The sequence below is a fragment of the Oryctolagus cuniculus genome, chromosome 7 (genome assembly GCF_964237555.1).
Source record: "Oryctolagus cuniculus chromosome 7, mOryCun1.1, whole genome shotgun sequence".
NCBI classification, from domain to species: domain Eukaryota; kingdom Metazoa; phylum Chordata; class Mammalia; order Lagomorpha; family Leporidae; genus Oryctolagus; species Oryctolagus cuniculus.
The window spans coordinates 111,526,332-111,547,450 of NC_091438.1; the positions used below are offsets into that span (position 1 = coordinate 111,526,332).

Consider the following 21,119-nt stretch of genomic DNA (forward strand, 5'->3'; position numbering starts at 1 on the left):
CATCAGGGACCCAGAGACTTTAAAAAAAGAAAAGGCGTTTAAAACTGAACTGCTGTTTGGATCTTGCTGACGATTCCTGTGTGAGAATGTAGAAACAGTGCACATTTCTAAGGCAGAAAACAGCCACTAGGGTGCCACCTCATGCCAGGCTGTGGCAAATGCCTGGTTCCATTCACTCCCACTCTCCATTGACAAACAACTCCGGAATCCTGCAGTGGAGCTTTGTGGCAGAGCCAGGACAATTCGGCTGCTGGACTTTAATAGATTCTGCAGCAGCGCAACAGGAACCAAAACTCAGTCTGGGTAATGGAGAGTGCTTTTCACACCCAAAGACTCCAAGGCTGGCCACAGTGTCCTGAGAATCTTGGCTTTTCAGAATTCCAGGGCCGTGAAGTCATCCTTAGCCACAAAGTTTACTTAACCCTTGCAGCCGGCCTGTCCTTACAAACCACGGCTAGAAAACCAGAGCCCGCCGGCCCGAGCCACCTCCGGCTCTGCGAGCTTGCGGCTTGCCTCCTCCCCAGCAAAGCAGGGAAGGTTTCGGAGTCCCTCCACTGACTTCAAGTCAAACACAGTCAGCACTTCAGAAGGAAATGGGCAGGAGTAGTGGGTTTTTCAAGAGAGCTTTCTGGGTGCATAAGGAAAACACTGGTGCAAAACCAATAACAAGCGGGTGAGGAGAGCGGGTTCTCTGGGCAGCGGCACCCGGCAGCCACAGAATGGGTCGTTTGCAGCAACTTCCAGGGAAAGAGACCCATGTGAAAATGCCTCCAGGAGGCTTTGTTTGAGAATGCGGCGTCATGTGAGAACCATTTCAACAGATGGTTCCTGTCTCCTTCCTCACAGCTCCTGGACCAGGAACCACACTGTTCACATTTGCACGCCCGACCCCTGAGGCAGAGACTGCTCTGTGACACTGGCCCAGTCTGCACCTCCCTCCCCCGAAGCAGGTAATACATACAGAGCAGGGCTGTCCCAGGTGCCCACACAGGGGGAAGAGGCAGCAGGAGGACCAAGTGAGACTGAGTTTTTAGGCTGTAGGACTTTCTTTGCTGCGGAAACAGATTTCTCTTCTCTTGCCTTTCGTGGGCTTTAGATGGGAACAATTAAAGGGGGCTGGGCAGGAGGCCAGGATGGAGGCGGTCTTGGGGACCCAGCAGTGGCCCGATTCTGGCTGCTCCTCATATCTGATCAGTGTAATTTTATGTCTTGTAGCCTGGTCGCCTGATCCCTCACCTCTTACTCTGAGACTACCCCTGCAGCTCCGGCTCCAGTGCACCACCATCGCCACCTCTGGAGCAGCAGTGTTACCAAGGACAAACTCAGGACACAGTTATTTCTGTGACTTCTCATGAGGAAAGACTGAAACAGTGCCTCTCCCCTCCACTAAATTCAAAAGGAGGAAAACTAAAGACAGAGCTAACTGGAAACCTGGTGGAAATAAATATTTAAATTAGTGAATTTAAAGATCAAATACTGAGGATCCGGACAGAGAGAAAACTTCCAGGCGGGGGCCATCATTACTGATCACCGGGAAAGTGCCAGGCCACACCTGTGTATGTGGTCATAATTAGGGAAGACTAAGGATGACTGGCTGGGGCTGGAACAGACAGGAGGAGGCTAAGGAGAAATTCCCAACACAGTGGAAGAAATCCAAAGACACTGAAGGCAATGGAAACACCCAGGTGACAGCAGTACCCAGATCACTGAGGGGGTGGTAGCAGGGTTGGGGGGTGTAGAGGGGTGAATAGGTAGAGCACAGGGAATTTTCAGGGCACTGAAACTCTGCTATGTAATACATTAGTCATGGATACACGGCAGAGTATGCTTGTCAAAACCTCTACAATATATAACACCCAAAGTGAACCCTAACGTAAACTACGGACTTCAGAGAATAATTATGTGTCTATACCGAGTCATCAATCATAAACAAATGTACTACATTAACAAAAGACCTTAACACTCTGGGAACCTATTTGAAGGGGAGGGCTTTAAGGGATTTCTGCACTTTCTGCCAACCTAAAATGATAAGCCTTAAAAAAATGGATAATTAATGAAAATCAAAATGATACCTGAAAAGAAATCCAGGAAAAAATTTTCAATCAAGTATGTCACTTGTTTTCATTTACATAAAAAAAGTTTTCAACCTGTTTTAATGCACAAATTAATCAGTTGAAATTTGGTCGATTCAACAAGAGCTAATCATTCAGTAAAAGCAAAGAATCCTGGGATTCCATTTGGTTCTATAAGGCAGTTACAGAAGAGGTTGTGACAAAAAAATGTCTGCAGTGAGCTAGCTGAGAACAGCAAAGTAAAAAAAAAAGCAAACAGCGTAGCCTCTTGATCACCACGGTCTCAGGTATGTGTGGAAAAAGGGACACCAACACCGACTATGGCAGACTGAATGAGATGCCATTCACCAATTGCTTAGCACAATCCAGGCACGTGGTGCGTGCCTGGCAAACACTAGCTACGGTAATTTTTCTTATTCATATTACATCATATCCCCTCTCAGGGCTGGCATCATGTGCTTAATCAACTTATGTACCAGCTAGCTTATTTCCATTTCAAGCTTACTGAATGCACCCCTGCCCTACTCATCTGCAAAAAGTGTCCACTGCAGCCCTAAGAGGGATGCTTAGCTCTTCCAATGTGGGCACAGGAGGAAGAGGGCTGAAAAAAATAGGTTAAGAATTTCAACTCCATCATGTGGGCTGAGTGTTGAGTCTTTCAGGAAGGTGTGCCGGCAAGGAAACCCGAGCTTGGACATTCTTAGCCCAGCAGCCAAGGCAATCTTGTGAAATATATCCTGACAAACCCAGGTTAAAGATCTGCAAGAAACAGGGGTCTCTGTATTACAGTTGATCAGCCTGGCCTGAAGCCACACTTTAGCTGACAGAGCCCAGTTTCACTCTTGGCAATCAGTTTCAGTCAGCACGGGGCCATGTGTGAGTCCTAGAGCGATTACACAGCAGTGTGCAGAATCGAAAAGCCTTAGGGAGCTGAAGGATGCTCCCAGTGCCAGGCGTTGGCTACACAATCTCCTAGACAAAGACAGGAAACAAATCCAGGTCTCTGCAAGTTCAACCCCAAGTCTGACCAGACCTGCTTGCAGGCTTGAAGGCAGGTTTGGCATTCGGTTGGCAACCATGCGATCTATCTCAAACTAAAGGGAGGTCTGCTCGAGATTGGGATACAAAGCCTTACTCCCCTGGTTACCTTCCCATTGTTTTCCCTGTCTAGTGTCTCCCACCGTCAAAGTCCCTTGTGCCAGTCAAACAGGATGTACTCCAGCATTATAGGGAGTTACCCATCCACTGTTTTATTTTGGGCAAATGACTTAGATATATCCTTGGTTTAATTTGTTTGTAAAAATGGGATAGTTGCATATCTCATGAGTATACTCCAAGTATTGGTTTGTATGACATATGCAGAGTCCAAGCACATGGCCTGGTAGATGGGAAATGTGGAACAGTCAAGAGATTTTCCCCTGTATCCACGCTGAATCCCACTTTATGGACTCGGGAGAACCAGCAAGACTACGAAAGACTGCACTAATACAGAGTCTGGATTCAGAAGATCGGAGTGGCTTGATTCTTTACTTGACATTTTTTTGAAAACAAGACTGACTGACTTACTTGATAACACTGCAAACCTATAACACGGTGATTGGGGTGGTGAACTCGAAATGAAAATACATATTTTCACTCCTCCTTCCACAAAGAATGTCACTTGAAACCAATTTTAACAATGTAAACTTCACCTACAAGAGGTATTCTGAAGTGGGGGGGATGTTATAAAATAAAATTTGAATAGTTTCATAGCTAATTTCTCCTTTTTGTTGGTACATACTGCCTCTTTCCATTGGAGGTCAATCTTAAAGTATACCTTTAAATAAAGACAAAGAGATGTCCAGGAAAGGCTACAGGGTGTGCACTGGGGGAGAATCTTACACCTTCTCCATGGACTGTCTGGATTATGTCATAGCAAAAATACAATCACTGGGCCTTTGATCAACAGAATAGGGTAGTGACAGGCGCTCTTCATGCACTGTGGTTAGTGACTATTGACAAGCGGGTAATGATCGTGCTGTCTTGTGTCACTCATACGGTGGGCATTAGCATAGTTTAAAGGTCAAAAACAAATTCCTTTAAAATGCAGAATTTCTTGGAAATCAGAGAAGCCTCTGCATGTTTTTTAACCAAGTTCACACAATCTTCTAGGGAATATGTGAGACACTCGGGATTTCCACCCTTCCTCTACGCCTCACATTAAAATGATATTTAATTTTTCCTGATTTAAATTCTTGGCTGTCAAACAAATTGCATGGCAAAATTCTTCCAATGAGTGAATGGAATGGGGATTCTGAAAGCCTTTTATGTCTCTTGGAAGGCTACGTAGAAAATAAGCACAGACCCAAGGAAAATCAAAGCAAAATTATACTTACTCTGTGACACTCTTACTAGCTCAGTCACACTAAAAACACCTGATGTGACAAAACTGTCCTGGAAGCCCAAATGTCCTGAGGAAACAAAAACAAAAGAAAACAAAGTGTCAAAAGCAGAAGATATCTGACAATAGAACTCTAACTATTAGTTTCATTATGATTCAAAAATGTGATGCCCCATCCTATACCCTGCTCTGGTTAAGAGTTTATGTGGGAGGTACAGTCATTCAGTTATAAAGACATTTTTTTGGTTTGAATCTGGAGGCATGTGGAAAGCTGTGACACAACTGGGTGATTTTTGAAATGGTAAAAAAAAAAAAAAATTCAACAGGAAACTTGAAACAAAAGATAATCTAAAATAAATAGTTACCTTGCGTGACCTTAGCGACTTTAATAGTAGGGATGAAAACAGAATATCTAAGAACCAGCCAGGATGGCTAAGTTTCATAACAGGTTTTAGACATGATTTTCTAAAGAAACATCTGATGAAGATTAGTTATCTATTCATTTAAATCAAACAAGATTTAAAAATGTTCCCTTTATCGCTAGAGGCACTGTAGGGTGAATTTTTTAAAACGTCATAATATAAAAGCAAGTGTCAATGGATGACAAGTGAAAACAACTTCTTTTAAGAACAATAAAAAAACAGGGATGTCTAGAGAAGTTTTCATGCCGGCTTGACTTGACTATAATTTTGTGTGTGTGTGTGAAAAGATATCAGTGGTTCAAAATTGTTTTGTCTTTGAATTCTGTGTCTGCTCATTTTTGCTGGATATAATTAATTTCCTTTATGATATCTATACATCTATTACTACTTGCTCATTTAATTTTATGATATATTCAGATACATAAAACTTGCAAATGATAAGGAATACTTCATCTATACATGTAGTTTCCCCTGTGTTTCCAAGATTTTCTTAGTCTCACACAGGTAGATCCCAGTTGAGAGGGCTGACGCAAGGTTAGCTTAATGTTTACCTGCTTTAAAGTCTGTGTCACAGGAGAACTGCTGGCTGATGGGAATTGTAAAATAGCAGTTCTTTGAAATAAGAAACATACCCTAAGAAAATCAAAATAAGAAAACAGACCAATCTGAATATGTAATAACCCATAAATAAAAATTAGATGATATACATTATGAAGGAGAAGCAAATTCACCTATGGCACATTATGTTCACCTATAAATTTATTAAGTGTCATGCACAGAGACACACGCACAAAAGGGTCATGTTTTAGAAGATTATAAATGGATCTACAAATTCTTCTTCTTTGGGTTACACTGGATTTTTGCATCAGGATTTTTACTTGGATTTAAATGTAGAATTTCAGGTAACTTTTTTACATCATACACACAATCCATTTTATTTAGATTTGAGAATTCTAATTTTTAGAACATGCAATAATTGCAAGCTTTTAAAAAATAAAATGATAAAATTTCACCTTAAAGTGTGCAAAAAATTTTCCTCTCTCAATAGCCTATATCTAGGTATTTAGTTGACTTTTGTTTGGTAAGTGAATGAGGTGCTGCCCCTCACATTAAGAAAACTGAGAAAGAAAAAATTAATAAATAAGAATTCTCTAATGATGTTTTGGCCAAACAGAATATAGCATCTCTTTTTTATTGAGACATTGTTGACATCACATTAGTCCCACAGATCATAACAAAGGAAATCCAACCACAGTATACATTAAGGTGGACTTGAAACACGTGTTACAATACAAAGGAAATTCTAGGAGAATCTAGGTTATCTCCAGGTTTTTCTCATCTCTGTCTTCATCACTTGATTTGTGCACCAGTACTTGTTTGAGTACTGAAATCTGAAATCTCTTTTTTTAAAATAAGAACTAGCATAAATTTCTGAATTATAAACACAGTGCTTTAATCTTGCCTCCAAAAGAGCAAGGAAATTATCTTAAAAGCCAACTTGAATTTTGCACAAGGACTTGGAGGGAGGATTCGCACTCTCATCCATTTAAACTATCACTCTCTCCTGGTTGCTTTTTTTGTTGCCCCCTCTTAAATATTTGTGTTCCCCAGGTTCAATGCTCATCTCTCTTTGCATACATACAAAGTTATGTTATCTACTTCCATGACATGAGGTACCAGTCCAGACTGTGATGCTTGTGAAAAATGAAAATAATACTTACTTTGTTCAATACTGTATCCTTAATGCCTGACTTAAAGTTAGTGAGTGAACTACCTGTTGAACAGGTAGATGAATGAATCAATAGGCCAATGACTCTCAAACTTTTCTCTTGTGCTAAGACCTTTCTTCTGGGTTCCAATCCCATCAATCTAAATGTGTTAGACATTCTACTCACCTATCACACAGGTATTCTCAGACCCAACATATGCAAACTGAGCCCAGTTTCCTGTCCCCAGCAAACCTGTTCTCACTCCTTTGAATTCCCTATTTAAATGAATCCTCCACCATTCATCTAGCTTTCTAGGTTTAGGGGCCATCCCAGACTCGTACTTCTTACTATCACCAACCTCCACCTCATCCCCACTGATTCTGTTTCCTTGCTGTCTTGGCTCAGTGTACATCTCCACCTCCCCTCACAATGTGGATCATGACCTTCCCTTTCTCTTCCGCATGACCAGAAAGCTTGCAACTACATTCTCTCCCATTAGCCTTGGCTTCCTCTCAACCCACTTTCCACTCTGCAGCCACAGCCATCTCACGGACAGAAAAATCTGATAGTGCATCATTCCACAAATCCACAAATATATATGTATATATATATATGTGTGTGTATATATATATATAAAGATTTATTTATTTGAAAGACAGAGTTATAGAGAGAGGTAGAGACAGAGAGGGAATGAGAGAGGTCTTCCATCCTCTGGTTCACTCCCCAATTGGCCGCAATGGCTGGAGCTGCAGCAATCCAAAGCCAGGAGTCAGGAGCTTCTTCCCAGTTTCCCACGTGGGTGCAGGGGCCCAGGTACTTGGTCCATCCCCTACTGCTTTCCTAGGCCATAGCAGAGAGCTGGATCAGAAGAGGAGCAGCCAGGACTAGAACCGGCGCCCATATGGGATGCCAGCACTTCAAGTGGTGGCTTTACCCACTACCTTACAGCGGTGGCCCCATTCCACAAATCTGACCAAGCACTTCTCATGTGCCAGGCATGGTGCTAGTAGCTCAAGTGACAGTCCCTACCTTCAAAGAGTTGACAGTTTAGGACTTGATGCAGCTGACAACACATAGAACAAAATATTTTTTGAATTACAAAATATACAAAGGAAACAATTAGGAAAGGCTCTGCTTTAGATAGCATGGTCAGGGAGGGTGTCTCTTAACAGGTGCTATGTGAAAGATTTGAAAGAGCCAGCTAAAAAAGGAAGAGGAAGGAGCTCTTCAGGCAGAGGAACTCAAATACACAAAGGCCCTATGCACAGTAGGAGAAAAGGAGTTATTGAAGAAACTGAGACAAATCCAATATGTTCAGAGCTCTTTGCCTTATCAGAAATCTTGCAAGGAACCTACCACATAAGCCAGCTACCCCACTTCTAGGGATATATCTGAAGGAAAGGAAATCAGCATATGAAAGAGATCCCTGCACTCCCATGTTCATGGCAGCACTATTCACAATAGCCAACATCTGGGATCAAGTTAGGTGTCCCTCAGTGGATGAATGGATAAAGAAAAGGTGGTATATATACACAATGGAATATTATTCTGCCACAAAAAAGAAGGAAGTGTTGCAGTAAAATGGATGGAACTGGAGATCATTATGTTAAATAAGCCAGATGAAGAAACACAAATATTGTAGGTTCTCTCTCATATGTGGAAGATAAGGGGGAAAGTAATCAATCTAAGCCTAGAATAATAGTGATTTTTAGAGGATGGGAAAGATAGGAGAGGGGGAAAGGAGGGAGGTTGGGAATCAGCTACCAGAACACCGTCAGACAAAAGAAGTAAGTTCTAGTGTGCTCCACAGCACAGTGAGGTGACAAGAGTTCACTGTACTATATTACATGCTGTATGAAAGAACTAGAAGAGAAAAAAGAGAAAAGCTAGGGAAATGGGCTAATTGCCTGGCTTGATCAGTTCTGTGTATGTGTGTTGAAAAATTACAGTGTGCCACATAAAAATGCACAAGTATTACAGGCTAATAAAAATTTAAATAATAAGATTATCAAAATGAAAATGGTTAAAAAGAAAAAAGAAATCTTGCAAGAGCTCCAGAGAGCATTTAAAGTGTAGCACCAATTCCTTTGCGTGGCAGAAGGCCTCAGTGTAGCCTCTGCTTCATTCTCCAAGCACACTGCTTACGTTTTTGTTTTTAAACTATAGCATTCTTTATTTCACTTTTTTAAAGTTTATTTTATGTATTAGAATGGCAGAGAGACAGACAGAGAGATCCACTAACCACTGGTTCACTCCCAAATGCCTGCAACAGCCAAGGCTGGACTAGGTGGAAGCAAGAAGACAAGAACTCAGACCAGGTCTGCTACATGGTTGGCAGGGATACAACTACTTAAGTGGGTACCTGTCGCCTCCCAGGGTGTGCATTATTAGAAAGCTGGAATGGACATCAGTGTGGGGATCTGAACCCAGGAGTTCTGAGATGGGATGTGGCTATTCCAAGCTGTACTAAACATTCACACCCGAGTTCACTGTTTATCGTCTGTCTATGGCTTCTGGTCCTACCTCTTGTCCTAAGGGAACTACATGCTCCTCCCTAGGACTGGTTCACCCCCTTCCCTGAAGCCATTCCTTCTTCCTACTCCTTGCTTAGCCACATCCTATCTGTGCTTCAGCAACCAGTTTTGTTCTCACCTCTATCAAGAGTCTTCCCTTGAGCCGGCGCCGCAGCTCACTAGGCTAATCCTCTGCCTGTGGCCCAGCATCCCGGGTTCTAGTCCCGGGTGGGGCGCCGGATTCTGTCCCGGTTCTCCTCTTCCAGTCCAGCTTTCTGCTGTGGCCCGGGAAGGCAGTGAAGGATGGCCCAAGTCTTTGGGCCTTGCACCCGCATGGGAGACCAGGAGGAAGCACCTGGCTCCTAGCTTCAGATCGGCGCAGCGCGCTGGCCGTCGCGGCCATTTTGGGGGTGAACTAACGGAAAAAAGAAAGACCTTTCTCTGTCTCTCTCTCTCTCTCTCTCACTGTCTAACTCTGCCTGTCAAAAAAGAAAAAAAGAAAAACTGGTAAAACTTAAGACTTCATACAATGACTGATAACTTTCCCTGGGTCCCAAACTCCCTTCACTTGTCTCGTTAAGGACCAGGTCTATACACACAGCTTTATCCTGGGACCTCGCATATGGAACTGTAACTTTGTCTTTTTTTCAGATGAGACTGTAGTCTCCTGAGTGGGGAAAAATCCTCTGCATCTTTGGACCTGCAGGTGCTAACACTGCACCCTGAGAGCACTAAGTCCTCCAGAGACGCCTCCTGATGGACAGCACTCAAATTGGGTTTGCCTGTGTTTATTTTCTCCTTTTATAAAATCTTTGAAAGAACTTTTTTTTTTTCATTTCTAGTAATATGGTTTCAACTACAATTGAGCTAATCTATACTGGAAAACTATTAAAATGTGAACCATCCAAATACTCCTTCCAAATTACACAGGACCAAGGAAAAATGATCCATTCAGATGAAGCTACTGGTTACGAAGGTACCACCAGGAGTGGGCATTAGGTTCAGGGGTTAAGTCACTGCTTGGGACACATGCATCCGATATCAAGTTCTAGCTACTTGCTTCTGATCCAGCTTTCTACCAATGGAAACCCTAGGAGGTAGCAGATGATGGCTCAAGTACTTGGATCATTGCCACCCACATGGAAGACCTGGATGGAGCTTCTAGCTCTTGGCTTCAGCCTGGCCCATCCCTGATTATTGTAGGCATCTGTGGAGTGAACTAGTGGATGGAACATTTCTCTCCCTCTGTAGTCTCTCTTTGTCTCTCTGCCTTTCAAATAAAATGAAAATATTTTTTTTTTAAAAAGGAAGTGAAATCAGTTGCCATCAATCGTCCTACTATTATCATTACTGTTCATATTCTGAAAGACCAACTAAAAACAGAGTGAAAAAGCAGCATTATTAATTAATATTAGGAGCCAGAAAGATGGAAGAGGATCTAGTCCCATGCTTTAACTAGGGTCATGTGCGATCCTGAGAAAATCACTGCCAAAATAACTTTCTCCCTCTTCTCCTATCAACAACCTGTCTCCCAAAGCTTGCTCAGTGTGTGATTTAGAAGGTAAAACACACGTGAATATGCAATGATCAGGAAAGTGAAGCATATAATTATTTCACAAGGCTTGATGTAAGCATCTCCTCTCAGTATTATCAGATTCTCAGAGCGCTCTGGCTAGCTTATAATTTGTCCCTGGTCAAAGGGCTGTGTGAATTCTACACATGTGGAACTGGTTTTGTTCCTTCACCAATGATTTGGAAATCCACTGATGAATTCTCCAAGAAGACAGAAATGAGAAGTGAGACGTAAGAGATGCTGGAAAAAGTGATATGGCCAATGTAATCAGTAGGTGAACTTGAGTGAGCAGATTAATATTTCATTCCCAGTAACACAAGCCAAATCATAAAAATGACTTTCAGGGAAATTACACTAATCTGGCTGTTCTACTTTATTGCAAAAGGAGAAAAGCATGGAAAAGAAAATAAAAAGGTAAATTTAAGCAGTTTCGAATTCAGATGTTATTAGCATCAAAAGATCCTCAGTTGGAAAGCTGATTAAACATTCCCGAAAGTTCTCAAGATTTACATTCTGAATAGGGCCTCTCAGAAATGAGAGCACAACATATACTTTTGTAAAGTATGTCTTCGATGAGAAGCCAGATTGCTCAATGATCCACCTCTACAATGCTGAACTGCTGTTCGGGAGCAATTGTACAGGAGACTGAAATGAGGAGCAGATCCTCTTTCATTTTATATAAAATGGGTAAAAAAGTTCATTCACTGAAGTCTTGTTCAGTGAGTTCCCAATTAGAGTACAGATTTCAATACCTTGGAGCCAGTCATACTCACAGTGGGGAGGGATGAGACTTTCCGGGAGAGGTAAATGTAAAAAGCTAAATTCTTTTATGGGTGGTTAGGAAAAGGAGTTCTCTTTACCTCGATGATATCAGCAGTTATTATGGAAAATGCCATTATATGAGAATCAAATCTCATTTCACGGAGGGACTGAATATCTATCTACCTTTTAACAGGCACGAAAGGAAAAAAAAGTGAGATTTGCAGAGAGACAGGTAACCTTGCAGAACTGTGCAGAGGTCGGGTTGTGGGTAGGGGGGAGAGCCAGATGAACAAGCCGCCCATGGGGTTGGCCGCTAAGGAAAGTCTGAACGTCCATGAAACAGAGTGCATTTTGTACGTCAGGAGGGAGGTTACACACAAGATGGTAGCATTGCTTTCCTTGTTCGGATATCGAGGGGCTCTCCTCCCTGAATGATCACACCCCATCTGTTCAGTAGATGCAGACAAGCTGCAACACACGGTCATTCCCTGGTACACACTGCCCCTGGGGAAGTGAGAGGCCGGATGGGGCCTTTGCATGTTTGTGCCCAAGGGCCCCTCAGAGGGAGAGGAGCTCCCTCATTCCCACACCACCCACATGCATCTCCCCAGGATTCTGGAGGGCCTGGGATGTGCCACCCTGCTCTAGGCTCCTCCATTTCCCCCTGGTTCCCAGCTCAGCACATTTCAGGTGTGCTCAGTGATTCCTGTTAAGGAGAACTTCTGCTCCACTTTTCTTACGTCACCAGCCTCTTTCTACCTTAGCTGACAGTTGTTTGTTTCTGTGTCTTATCTCTGTACTCCTACAACAAACTGGGGTAGGGCAAGATTGTGTCTCATTACCTTCCATTGTCCACAGGCCTCAGCACAATCCTTATTCTAGGTGAACAATGGATATTTATTCAGTAATTCATATGAGTAGTTTGAGACACCCTTACTTGTAGCACTTTAAAATACAATGTAAATTATTATTAGCTTACCTACATAGCATTATGTTATTCCTGTACTCTCAATCTGCCATATCTTAGGAAGCAGGATTTTTTTTAAGATATCAGATGAGGGTTTATTTCTGCTGATCTGCTAAATTCTAAATTTTGATCTGATACGTGACTACATATTATTCATTATTTAATTATTCATTCATTGGTGACATTCTAAATATTTTTATTGTTAGAATAATTTCTTATATTAAAGCAAATGGGAAGAACAAAATGGGACAAAAAAGCAGTAAGAATACAAGTACATTGTGTTTGCATGCCAGCTTTATGGTGGTGGGGGAAAATTCATTTGGTAGCCCGCCTACAGTAAACATTGAAAAATTGACAGATGGTGTTAGATTGACAATAAGACTGAAACACTTTGGTCTGAGAATTTGTAAGACAAATAAATGGTCAACTAATCATATAAATGTGGTATTCTGATTTTCTCAGATGAATAAACGGACTGTTACAAAATGCATGTGTAATATGGTTATGATTGTCATTCTGATTTATCATAACGCATGAAGGGATTGTCACCATAATGGAAATAATGTGCTCTTAGCCGAAGAGAAGGATGAGGCAGACAGAATTTTGAGAAGTATGTCTCCTGGGACTCACATACTCTTGGCATCCTTCTTTTGTTGCTTGCTCCACATCTACATGCCCTTCTCATCTACTATCACTCGATACAGACACCTCATCTGTATTTTTCATTTGTTTCCATCATTTCCATGCAGACAAGTCAATATTTGGTTTGCTGCTCTTATTCAACAAATAATTATTGAATGTCTATTATATAGAAAGCACAGTCCTAGGTCCTGGGGATACAACAGGAAACAACACAAAGGCCTTACTCACAGGGGAATATTAAGGAATGAATACAAGGAAGATATTTATGCCAAGATTTTCAGTAATGCATTTATGTAAAAATGAGTCTTTTTGTAAGAACTTTCTAGGAAAACATTAGAAACTTAGCAAAGACTATTGAGATTCTGTGCTGTGTTGATTCTGCTGGCTGTCCATACATACTCATGGTTGAGAGCTGGAAACCGCACTTCCCAGCCTGCTTCAGGTTAACAGCACCCATAACTAGACATAATCAGCTCTACCCCACATGCCTGAAAAGAAGTTCCTGCCCGGGATACTCTCTCTTCCCCTTTTATGGATCACAACACTTTTGACCATGCAAAGACAGTGCCAACGGGACAGCAGAGCAGTAGGACAGAAGGAACCTGGGCCCCTGAGTGACAATGATGAGTAAAGCCTTTCTGCCAACTCAGAGATGGTACCAAAAAGAATAAATGGACTCCAAGATATACTGACCACTGTATGTGTGTGTGTCTGTGTGTTTGTGTGTGTCATCTCTGGGGTTTTGCTATAGTGGCTTAGCATTTACCCTAAACAACCTATTAATGTTTCCTTTAGAATCTAATGTGTCACAAATTAGCAGTCCACAGGCCAATTCCAGTCTCTAAACATCATGGCTTGGCCACTACAATACTTTTTATTACTATTTTGCTTAGGAATGCCTTTAAATTGGACATAAGCTTGTACATTTACCATATTCTCCAATACTCCACACTGCATTTCACTTATTTAAGTAAGATGCAACTACTTGGAAGGCATATATAGTTGTGGTGCCTACTAGTTGCTTCCCCTCACTTTAATTTACTAGCACAGTTGGGAAAGAATGGATGGATTGTTGGTGTCTTTTTGTTTGGGGGGAAAAAAAACCTCAAGGCATCAACAAGGCATCAGTATTTCATGATTGTCTTGAGAATTAAGTTTAGCTCCTTAGCTAAGGATTTAAAGCCCCTCAATACACTTTTTCAGTGCTGTCTCCAATGCTACCCAAATATAAAGTCTCTCTTCTGTCACCAAGATGTTCCACCTGCTATCTCACAAACTGATCTGTTCCATCTTCCGTATCAGGCTCTGCGTGAGGACTTCCCAAAATGAGCTCTGTGGACTAGGCCTGCGAAATGCTCCACTAACAACAAAAACAAAGATGCAAATACATACAGAGTTTCCACAGTAAAGTAAGCTCAGAAAACACAGCCCCCATTCTTAGACAATGGTAAGGAACATTTCCACGTTAAAGCATCTGAGAATACCTGCCATGAATAAACTTTCTTGCTAGGACTGCGCTATTTCCCCAGTAATTTGACAGGAATAACACTTTCATTTATAGTGCTTCTTCTCTTCTTTCTCCATTTGGTTTCCTGTGCTGAGGGACAAGTAGAATGCACACCTTTTGAATTAATTGACATTTTAAATGCATGACCCAAGGACACTCCACATCTTAACTTGCAACTGCTTTACACCACATCTACATTAGGTAAATGGATCAAGCCAAATGACAGGTGCTCCAAAGTTAGGCTCCTATCAGAAAAATGTAGTGCAGAACTTCTTTAGATAGTATTAACTTTCATCAAAGGCATAATTTCTCCAGTATTTACTATTTGTTTAGCACTCTGCTAATTACCTGAACTATATTAGCCCTAATTCTATTGCAACTCTGTGATTGGTAATATTCTCATTTTACAGAAGGGGATGCTGAATCTCAAACAGGTCACTCAGAGAGTGGCAGAAATAGAATTAGAACACAGGTATGGTTAGTTCTCTTTTATCTTACATGATATCTTTTTATCTTACAGGATAAAAATTTATCTTTTTATCTTACATGATAAACTGTATTTCATCTTAATCCATCACACATTACATTACAAAAAGTTGAATATCCAATCTAATCCAAAGGCTGTTTCACATATCTTTTTTACCACTTACTGGAGTTACTAAGGAAGAGCAGCGTGTAACTAAACTTGCTTGCCCAATGGAATGACTTCCCATAAAGAGAGTTTATGAGTTTGAAATATAAGTGATTGAGCAATTAATTAAAGCACTATCTCAATCAGATACCAAGACATCTAAAAATAAAAGTAAAAAATATTTTTACTTATTTGTATGCTGCAAATATTGGATACATGGCATCATGGAATAAAATGGAAATGGAAAGAACTTTAAAGGCCATCTAGTAACAGAGTAGTCATCATTGAACTGTAACAAAGAAAATCAGACTAATAAAAAGGAGGATTTTTTAAAAAAAAATCCATTGAGTGTATCTACCTTCCTATAATTTTTCCTCATTTACCTTGATTTTGCCCTCTGGGACAGGCAGAATAAATCTTCTCTCTCTGCCATTCTGCTGTTCTTCAAATATTTGAAGACAGTCCCCTCAACCTAATTTGTCTCCTCTAGGCCAAATACCTTTCCTTTCCTTGCTTTGTCTTGTCAACAAATTAACTTTCCTATTTCTCATAAACATTGAGAATCATGCAATCATTAGATCTGTAAGCCAAAATAGGTGTTTGCACATAGACTCGACTACAAACTAGCTTTGTACAAGGACAAAGAAACACTTACTTTAAGGAATTTTTTCAAAACATCATTAAAAAAACAAAAAACAGAGAAAATTTTGCATCTTAAAAGAGGTAAGGCCCACTACAATTAACATTGTTAAGTTAAATATTTTAAAATTAATTTTGATGGTTTTTCACATACTATAAACTTAACATGTTTTAATTAACCTGGTTTTGAGTTACAAAGGTTATTGGAAGCAACATTATTGTTTTCATGTTCCAAATCAAAGTTTTTTTCTAAACGTGGACAGTTATAGCTGGTAATTTGCAAATGGATCAGACCATTTGTAAGAGGTTTCACTTCTGCCGATGAACACTTACATATACTGGAGAAAAAATAAGGAAATTTATTCCCTGAATACATCAGAAGCTGATTACCTTAAATGAAACAGACATGAAACTGGATCACCCGAGGGCTACCCTGGTTCATGGATGTAAAACAGCAAAAACCCTTAGTGCCCTATCACCCTGTTCTTCCTTTTTTGGTTTAATTCACAGGGCTGTGAAACCACTTAAGGAGAGCCCTGCTTGCTAAGCCACTTCAGCACACATGCAATGACAACGAAACAAGATGACCAGGGGCCATGAGCTAATTTTAAGACACTCAACACTGATTTTGGTTCACCAAGCATAGAAAGAAAATGATTGATGGATTAAGCAATACATTTTTTAAAAAATCTTCACAATTACCTTTCCAAGACCACAGAAAAGAACAAATCTATATTTACATGTAGGTGAGTATAGTTTTCCAAATACATAATAAAGTTTGTTAATGTTTACAACCACAAAACGCAAAGAGCTTTCATGTTTTAGAAGTCATTTGCTTTGTGCAATTCTCGCTCATTTACTCATTACAGTAGATGCTGTAATCCAAGTGTTTATTCTAGAATCTATATTATACATCTCTGCAGATACTATGGCATGCCACAAACCGTGTGGGCCATGATACTTAGATTTGATGGCCTAGCACAAACACAAAGTATCTTAGAAGTACCAGGAAATTCTTTGTGAAATATAACAGAATGAATTAGACTGTTCAGGCCATGTCGTGTTAACACAATGGAGCAACACTTTTAAGACTTTAAAGTCATGTAATACAATTCTAGGCTGGATCTTTCTTGTTAAAAAAGAGCAGAATGGGTGTGATTGGAAGAGAAAAGGGCCAATATTTGACAACAGAAATCAGCATAACCTTTTAACTGCAGCAGCCATGGATGACTGCCCTTCGACCTTGGGAGATTATGTGGGATTTCAATGACAACAGCTGGAAGTGAGCATGTGTGAATAGAGAAAACAGATCTGAGGCCTCCTACAAAAGACTGCACAATCTCTGCCCAGATCAGAGTGCTGATTAGAAATTGTTTCCTGGTCCTGGCTTAATAGAGTGTGATCATGAAAGTTGGTGTTTTTTTCTTTTCTTTTCTTTTTTTTTTAATTCTTCCAAAAGGAAATCATTGGTGGATTTCTTCTATTCCCATTGGACCTGGAACCCCTCAAATCTCCTGACTTTCACATGAAACAGGCTCATCTTTCTTAAAGATGTGTTTGCAAACAAAATTTTGTTTTACATGCTACTTTTGATAGACAAAATTTCTTTAAGTTCTCAGGTTTTTTCTCCTGGGTTTTTAAATAATCTTCAAAGGAGTATTTCATATTATTTTTGTTTAAGGATCAGTCACACACACACACACACACACGCATGTACTCACAGCTTGAATGAAAGTGGGAAATACATCTTTCTTATCTTTCTAACTCTGCCATTTGTACAGCATTTAACACGTGGTGGGTCCTCAGGACATGTATGATGAATGAACGAACATAGAAATGAAGCATCTATTCTTATCTATTCATTCTTCTTATTTTTTCTTGAGATGTAAAGGTAGACTCCTGCTGCTACACGAGCATCTAAGGAGCTTACCTTTTTCTCCAGCCAACCTGATACATACATTAGCGATTGCTTAGTTAAGTCCTTAGGTTTGCTTCTCTAACAAGAACATATGAAAAAGATGAGTAATTATTTCCTTTCAAAGATAAGGTAACAATTCAGTAGATACAGAGATATGGCTGCTTGGTGAAGTAGTCATTTTAATCCAGAAAACCCTCAATGCGGGGCAAGTGTTTGGCACAGAGGTTATGACACTGCATCCCGTATGAGACTGCCTGAGTTTCCTGCTGAGGCAGCAAGTGCTAACTCAAGTACGGGTCCTTGTCACTCATGTGGGAGACCTGGATTGAGTTCTTAGCTCCTGGCTTCAGCCTGGCCCAGTCCCAGATGGCGCATGCCTTTGGGGTGTGAACCAATGGTTGGGTGTCTCTCTCTCTCTGCCTTTCAAATAAATAACAATAAATAAATAAATAAATAAACCAGAGGAACATCATTAAAAAAAAGAAGCCCTCAACAAATTATTTTCACTGGACTAAAATGCACATATACTGACACACATGCACTATACAGGATCCTTTTATTACAGTATTGCCCAGTCATGCAAAAAATGGAATTAAAAGATAAATTCATTTTGGTGCAAAAATTTTGAAATCCATTTCATAGTTTACATTTTCAATGAACATCTTAAAGATCTTTTGATGCATATATTTCAATTTTTTGTGCCAAAATAAACTTACCTTTTAATCCCATTTTTCATGGACTTTTAAAAGTACCTCTGTACTTACTGACATCGCTCTGAAACCACCAGAATGATGCCACATGATTACTGAAGCTGCATCAAGATATGACTCATTTTTGATGTTTTGGTTTTACCAACACTCTATCTTACCTTCCACTGCTCTGGATTTTGCTAACCACTCTAGTTTCTATATCAAATTAGCAACTACTTAGCTTCAATAGAAGGTGACCTTTCCTCTTTGCAAATAATAACCTGAGTTGGGCAAAAACCGACCTGCATAAGCAGAAGCTGGTGAAACTTTCTTCCCCATCAGAGTCAGGTCATCCCCCTTCAGCCTTCTATAGCAACTCTAGATGTTATTACAAACATGCCATGGGACAGATTGTTTTTTCAAAACAGACCAAATCCATTTGCTGTTTCAAAATTCTATAAACAGAGTATTAAGGAATTCAATTCCCAGAGCAACTATATGGGTGTTGGCTTCAGTCTCGTGGGTGCTTCTGCCAAGCTCACATACTTGGAGAACGACTGGGTTACAGTGTCCTTTGCAGCTCAGAGCAGGACTGCGCTCGGGCTCTCAGTTCACTGTAAGGACTGGGTCTTGCTGGTGACAGGTATATGTGATAAATGTTCCAGAAGGCTGACCTAATTTCCGACGAAGTGAGTGTTTTGCTAAGAACATTCCCTCAAAGTGTCAGCTCGCAACCAAGGATTCAAACCTGCCAGTATCCATTCTCAGCGAGTTATTATCGTGGCTTGTGAAACTTCACTTAATTTTGCCTCATTTATCAAACCTCTCCAGACCTAGGTTTGAATTTAAATAAGTTATATATCTCATTTAAAGCATGTAACTCTCAAACACACTAAAAAGTTTCACAGCTTTTAGTTATCTGTAATCGGAAAAACCAAACGCCCCGGGTGAAATACAAATGAGGGTAAAACGGCAAGGCACTTTATTTTCGCTTGTTGAGGGTTAAGTACAGCCAGTGTTCATTTAAAAATATTTCTGAAGTATTACTTCCATAAAATAAAGTTGGAGGAGCACTGTTGGAGAAAACTGAATCCTAACTACCCCAGGCTTCCATTTTCCCACCTATAACATGACTATAACGCCTGTAACTTCCTCCTAAATTTGTTGTTAGGAATAAAGAGATAGTGTGCATTTAAAGTGCTTAGCAAAGAATCTGAACACAGAATGTGCTCTAAAAGTGATGGCTGTTATTACAGAAAATAAATATATTCTTTATACCTTAGATTTTGACGCATATAGGGAAATTTTAAAAGAATTTTGAAATAACCATGCTTTTTCAACATAAAATGCTAATGTAGATTTGTCATAAAATGCTGTGTATATAAATTAAAATGATGATAATGTAGCTTTGAATGAATTTGTGAGTAAAAAACAAATTATTTTCTAAAGCAAGTAACACAACATTTATTTATTTTTTTTATCTTTATTTTTTGACAGGCAGAGTGGACAGTGAGAGAGAGAGAGAGAGAGAGAGACAGAGAGAAAGGTCTTCCTTTGCCGTTGGTTCACCCTCCAATGGCCGCAGTGGCTGGCGCACCGCGCTGATCCGATGGCAGGAGCCAGGTGCTTCTCCTGGTCTCCCATGGGGTGCAGGGCCCAAGGACTTGGGCCATCCTCCACTGCACTCCCTGGCCACAGCAGAGAGCTGGCCTGGAAGAGGGGCAACCAGGACAGAATCTGGCGCCCCGACCGGGACTAGAACCCGGTGTGCCGGTGCCGCAAGGTGGAGGATTAGCCTAATGAGCCGCGGCGCCGGCCACAACATTTATTACTAAAAACAAACCCTCAGGGCCAGCACTGTGGCACTGCCAGCATCCCATATGGGCACTGGTTCTAGTTCCGCCTGCTCCACTTCTGATCTAGCTCTCTGCTATGGCCTGGGAAAGAAATGGAAGATGGACCAAGTCCTTGAGCCCCTGTACCTGTGAGGGAGACCTGCAGGAAGCTCCTGTCTGCTGGCTTTGGATTGGTGCAGCTCTGGCCATTGCGGCCATCTGGGGAGTGAACCAGCAGATGGAAGACCTCTCTCTCTACCATTGCCTTGGACTCTCTGTAACTCTGCCTTTCAAATAAATAAATAAATCTTTAAAAAAAAAATAACCCTCTGGCATTTCTTGGGGTTTTTCTTTAAAAAAAAGTGACATATAATTGTACATGGTCTCTAAATTGTTTTTTAAAAACTTCACATCAAATTTTAGGAAATGAATTTGTAAATATATAATTTTAAATATGAATCTCATCCAGTTTTTCAAATGCATATTAAACATCTGCACAGGCCACCCATTATCCCGCATTTGAGGATGTGCATCTTGGCCTTATGATTTGGGGATGATAACTACTGATACTCTAGAACTAGACCTCAGGTCAGTTTCCTGTGGAGCAGATCAAATTTTACCTACTTTTCTAATAAACAATATATAGGAGTATTTAGAAAAAGAATGAATGAAAAAGCAAAAAATGTCTTTTTCTTTTAAAATTCTACTTTATTTTTTTAAAATTTGTTTGCCAAAAACTTACTCCGCTAACTAATTTGCTGTGCTGCTTGCTCCAGAAAACAAGTATTGAGAAACATAATTTTGATTTTTCAGTTATTTTTCAAGTAGTTATTTCACTTTTTAAACGTGAAAATATTTTA

General features: G+C 40.4%; 1 protein-coding gene across 19 annotated transcripts in view; it reads right to left on the reverse strand.

Annotated features, from left to right (window-relative positions):
* The window catches only part of NFIA (nuclear factor I A), a 601,241-nt gene that overhangs the window by 136,590 nt on the left and 443,532 nt on the right, over positions 1–21,119 (reverse strand). For all 19 annotated transcript variants that reach the window (XM_051857696.2, XM_070078402.1, XM_070078405.1 and 16 more), the window contains one exon: positions 4,448–4,522. In XM_051857696.2, the coding sequence (XP_051713656.1) occupies positions 4,448–4,522 (75 nt within the window). The remainder of the gene's footprint in view (positions 1–4,447; positions 4,523–21,119) is intronic.